This window comes from Pterocles gutturalis, unplaced genomic scaffold (assembly GCF_000699245.1).
Source record: "Pterocles gutturalis isolate BGI_N339 unplaced genomic scaffold, ASM69924v1 scaffold19733, whole genome shotgun sequence".
NCBI classification, from domain to species: Eukaryota; Metazoa; Chordata; class Aves; order Pterocliformes; family Pteroclidae; genus Pterocles; species Pterocles gutturalis.
The window spans coordinates 1,692-7,219 of NW_010126049.1; the positions used below are offsets into that span (position 1 = coordinate 1,692).

A 5,528-nucleotide genomic window follows, 5' to 3' on the forward strand; every position below is an offset into this window, starting at 1 on the left:
AGAAGAAGAAGAGGAGAAGAAGAGGAGAGGAAGAAAAGGAGGAGAAGAAGAGGAGAAGAAGAAGAAGAGGAGAAGAAGATGAGAAGAAGAAGAGGAAAGGAAGAAGAAGAAAAGAAGAAGAGGAAAAGAAGAAGAAAAGAAGAAAGAAAAGAATAAGAAGAAAAGAAAATAAGAAAAGAATGGAAGAAAAGAAGTAAAGAAAAGAAGAAAAGAAGAAGAAAAAAATAAATGAAGAGAAAAAGAGAAAAATAAAAGAAGAAAAAAGAAAAAAGAAAAGACAAGAAAAGAAAAAAGAAGAAAATAAGAAAAACAGAAAATAAAAAAGAAGAAAAGAGAAAAAAAAAAAGAAGACAAAAAGAAGAGGAAAAGAAAAAGAGGCCGAAAAGAAGAGAAGAAGAAGACAAGAAGAATAGAAGAAGAAGAGAAGAAGGGGAGAAGAATAGGAGAAGAAGAAGAGGAAAAGAAGAAGAGGAAAAGAAGAAGAAAAGCAATAGAAGAACAGTAATAGAAAAAAGTAACAGAAGAGTAGAAGAAAAGTAGAAGAAAAAATAGAAGAAAAGAAGAAAATATGAAGAAAAAGAAAACAAGAAAAGAAGAAAATAAAAGAAAAAACAAAAAGAAAACAAAAAAGAAGAAAAGAAAAAAGAAAGCAAGAAGAAAAGACAAAAAGAATAAGAAAAGAGAAAAGAGGAAAAGAGAAAAGAGGAAAAGAAAAAAGAAAAAAGTGAAAAAATAAAAGACAACAAAAGAAAAGAAAAAAGAAGAAAAGAAAAAAGAGGAAAAGAAAAAAAAGAGGAAGAAGAAAAGAAGAAGAAGATGAAAAGTAGAAGAAGAGGCCAAAAAGAAGAAGAGAAGTAGAGAAAAAGAAGAGAAGAAAAAGAAAATAATAAAAAAGGAGAAGAAAAGCAGGAGAGGAAAAGTAGAAGAAAAGAAGGAGAAGAAGAAGAAAAGAAGAAGAAGACAAGAAGAGGAGAAGAATACAAGAAGAAGAGAAGATGATAAGATGATGAAGACAAAAAAGAAAAAAAAGAAGATGAAGAGAAGATGAAGAAGACAGAACATGACAAGAAAAAAGAAGAAGAAGAAAAGAACAAGAAGAAAAGAACAAGAAGAGAAGAAGAGATGAAGAGAAGAGGACAAGAAGACAAGAGACGACAAGAAGACAACAAGAAGACTAAAAATAAAAATGAAGATGAAAAAGAAAAAAAGAAGACAATTAAAAGAAGACAAAGAGAACACAAAGAGAAGAAGATGAAGAGAAGAAGAAAGAGGAAAGGAGAAAAGAAGGAGAAGAAAATAAGTAGAAGAAAAGAAGGAGAAGAAGAAAAGGAGAAGAAGAAAGAAGAAGATGAAGAAGAAGAAGAAGATGAAGAGAAGAACAGAAGAAGAAGAGGAGGAAGAAGAGAAGATGAAGAAAATTAAGAAGATGAAGAGAACAAGAAGAGAAGAAGAAAAGAAGAGAAGAAGAAAAGAGAAGAAAAGAGAAGAAAAGAAGAAAAGAAGAAAAGAAGAAAAGAAGAAAAGAAGAAAAGAAGAAAAGAAAAGAAAAGAAAAGAAAAGAAGAAAAGTAGAATAAAAGAAGAAGAGAAGAAGAAGAAATTAAAAAGAAGATAAGAAGAAATGAAAAAGGAGAAAATAAGAAGGAAAGAAGTAGCTGAAAAAAGAATAAAAGAAGAAAAGAAGAAGAAAAAAGAAGAGAAAAAGAAGAAGAAAAGAAGATAAGAGGAAGAATACAAGAAGAAGAGAAGAAGAAGAAAAGATGAAAAGACGATGAAGAAAAAAAAATGACGAAGAGAAAAAGAAGACTAAGACGAAAAGAAGATGACAAAAAATACGAAAACGAAAAAAAGAAGATGAAGAGAAGATGGCGAAGAGAAGACGGAGAGACGACGACGGAGAGAAGACGACAGAGAAAAGTAGGAGAAAAGAAGGAGAAGAAAAAAAGGAGAAAAAAGGAGAACAACAAGAAAAGAAGAACATGAAAAAAGAACAAGAAGAGAAGAAGAGAAGAAGAGAAGAAGAGAAGAAAAAAAAGAAGAGAAGAAGAAGAAGAAGAGAAGAGGAAGAAGGAGAAAGGAGGAAAAGAAGAGGAAAAGAAGAAGAAAAAAGATGAAGAAAAGAAGAATAAAAGAAGAAAAGATGAAGAAGAAAAGAAGAAAATATGAAGAACAAAAGAAGAAAAGAAGAATAAGAAGGAAAGAAAAAAGAAGGAAAGAAGAAGGAAAGAAGAGGAAGAAAAGAAGAAGAAAAGAAGAAGAAAAGAAAAGAAAAGAAGAGGAAGAGGAAAATAAGAAGTATTGTCACATGCAGCATTGTCACTGTGTTTTCTCACAGCATTGTCACTGTATTGTGACACAGCATTGTCACTGTATTGTCACACAGCATTGTCACTCTATTGTCACACACTGAATTGTCACTGTATTGTGACAGGAAGCATTGTCACTGTATTGTCACACACAGCATTGTCACTGTATCGTCACATTGCATTGTCACTCTACTGTCACATGCAGCATTGTCACTGTATTGTCACACGCAGTATTGTCGCTGTGTTGTCACACTCAGCGTTGTCACACTCAGCATTTTCACTATATTGTCACATGCAGCATTGTCACTGTATTGTGACACGAAGCATTGTCACTGTATTGTCACACACAGCATTGTCAATGTGTTGTCACGCAGCATTGTCACTGTATTGTCACAAACCATTGTCACTGTACTGTCACACACAGAATTGTCACTGTATTGTGACATGAAGCATTGTCAATGTATTGTCACACACAGCATTGTCACTGTGTCGTCACACGCAGCATTGTCACTGTATTGTCACAAAGCATCATCACTGTACTGTCACACAGAGCATTGTCGTGCACAGCATTGTCACTGTATTGTCACACGCAGTATTGTCGCTGTGTTGTCACACTCAGCGTTGTCACACTCAGCATTGTCACTGTGTTGTCACACACAGCATTGTCACTGTATTGTGACACGAAGCATTGTCACTGTATTGTCACACACAGCATTGTCAATGTGTTGTCACGCAGCATTGTCACTGTATTGTCACAAACCATTGTCACTGTGTTGTCACACACAGAATTGTCACTGTATTGTGACATGAAGCATTGTCACTGTATTGTCACACACAGCATTGTCACTGTATTGTCACACGAAGCATTGTCACTGCATGGAGGTTTCTGCAGGAACAGTCAGAACAGTGACGTTGCTGCGGCAGGAAGCTCGCCAGCACTGGCAGGGTGATCTGCCCTTTGGAGCTGAGGGTTTGACTTCATCCTTTCGCTGCATTCTCATGTGAATGCGAGCAAGTCAGCCCTCCTGTGCTTCAGTTCTTCCCATTGTAGGATGTGGATATGAGCATCAGGAGTCATGCAAGAAACAGGCTGAGAAACACGGGGTGCCCCGATACTTTGCTGAATGATGTTTAAGTGCAACAGGCAGTAATAGGCAGTGGTACAAGGCTCTTACATTCCCAGTACGCAGAGTATGCTGTCTGCTTTTGTGTGTGGTTAATACCTGCAGGGATTTATTGAAGTCACAGTAATTTCACCCGGTATGTGTGGGGCAAAGGTTACCCGTCAAGTTTAATTGTGATAAATGAACATTGTTTCAGTGAAATGGACTATTACGCTGGTTAGCGGGTTTCACTGACAAGCCCAGAAGGAATGTTTTTAGGACAACTTGTAACGATCAAAAGGATTTCTCCAGTGTCTTGGCCAAATGTGAACTCAGACTCTAATTTCAGAAGATGCCATTATACACCTGTCGCTTGATTTCCCACTGTTGCTTTTTGTGTTGGGGAGCTTTATATTTGGCAGCCTTCCTGAACGTACTGTGCCACCACTCTATGAATGTGTCCACATGCTCTGTTTTTTAAATAGAGCTTTTCAGATAGCTGTTGTCATCGCTGGTGTTTGCAGCGGAACACAGATACCCAGGCCCTGCTGTGGTCAATGTAACACAGGCACAGCCTGTGTCTGTCCCACCTTCAGTTATCATCTCAGCAGACACAGTAACTTCCCTGCATCTCTCAGCATAGAGGGACTTTGTGTGGTAGGAGGGTTTAATTCTTTGATCTGTGGTCCTTTTCCTTAGAACCTCTGAATCATACTTTTTATTAATCCCATCTCATCGTGAATGATAAAGCTGTATTCTGTGTTGTGATTTCAAAGATTCACAGCAACCAGCACTGGAAGGAACTGCAAGAGTTCCTCTAGTCTTTGCACTGATGGAGTGCAGGGCCACCTAAATCTATTGTCCTTCATACCCAAAAAGAATAGAGGAACTTTTTTGGAAAGTATACACATAGATCTTTAGATCTGTAATTGCAAACTTCATCAAGTTATTCTATTCTTAGACGACTGCAGCTACATTATTGTGATGTTAGTTATGGCAGAAGATCCTGAAGGCCTCTTAGGTCTGGAGATGCCCAAAACAATCTCTTCCATTGCTTATCCTGAACACTCAGCAGAACTTAGCTCTTGTAGATATTGTAACTGTTGTTACATCCTCGATCTTTGCCAGCAGGTGCCCACAGCTTCTTTTGTGCGATTAAGAGAGGCAGGTGATACATTTTGTGTATCACTCACTTTAATGGACACTGATGAATACTTATAGTGGTAACTGTAGAAAGATGTTTAATACAAGAAGAAAAAACCTCAGCGTAAATCATTGTAGCTTTGCTGGTTTGAGGTGGTCGTGTTCTCTTAGGTCGGCTGGGAATCTGGGCTTGTGTGCGTGACTACTTCATATGTTTCTGGGTGTTTCTGTTTTAACACAGTATTGGTCTACAAGAGAATCTGCTCATAAGAGATTAATTTCTTTCTGTCTTTGCTAAGAGACCTTTATAAAGCTTTCTTTAAATCAGCTTCTTACGCTTATGTCATCGAGTCCTCCAGAGGGCTTCAACAGATGGATTACGAAGAGCACCTTCAACAAAAGCTGTGCTTCATAATATCAGTTCTATCAATTCATCTACTAATGCTCCTGTGCTTCAGGTATTTGACCAAAAATGCCTACTACATGAGTCAGGACTGCTGCAGACCTGCCACTTTTATCTCATTCCGGAGGCTGAATCTTCAATTCTTCTCTACCATGGCTGGCTTAATCCACAGGTTACATAGCACCATAGGTAGGCCTGCTGTCCCATTCATGCTCCATTTGCATGGGGAGGTAGATCTTTCTGCTTCTGGTGACTTCCCCCTATACTTGCTATCTCTTTGTTATGAGAGGTCTTCTGCGGCTCCCCGCATTTGACAGATAGTCAGGGTGTATTTGGACTGACTTTAGGAGTAAAGGTAGCTTAAGTTGGTCCCCTTCTTCCTGCTTCTAGGAATCCTCCACATGCATGTGCCATACTCCACCACTCTCAAATTCTGTCAACAAATCTGGTTGTCTGAGCAGCCTGGAAACCAATCCTGGCTAAAAATAAAGCCTAAAAAGAAAAAAAAAAAAAGAAAAATGAAAAAAGAAAAAAAAAAAGAAAAGGAGTTATTTAAAAACCTGAATGAGTTTGT

The 5,528-nt window shown here is 37.5% G+C and overlaps 1 protein-coding gene across 1 annotated transcript; it reads left to right on the forward strand.

Moving 5' to 3' along the window:
- Window positions 1-1,112: 1,112 nt before the first annotated feature.
- Window positions 1,113-1,626, forward strand: LOC104465685 (beta-mannosyltransferase 3-like; the record flags this gene model as incomplete). The annotated part of the gene is given in 2 exon segments (XM_010078830.1): window positions 1,113-1,221; window positions 1,573-1,626. Coding segments are annotated over 2 exon segments (163 nt in total), but the record flags the coding sequence as incomplete, so codon positions are not given.
- Between the last annotated feature and the right edge of the window lie 3,902 nt (window positions 1,627-5,528).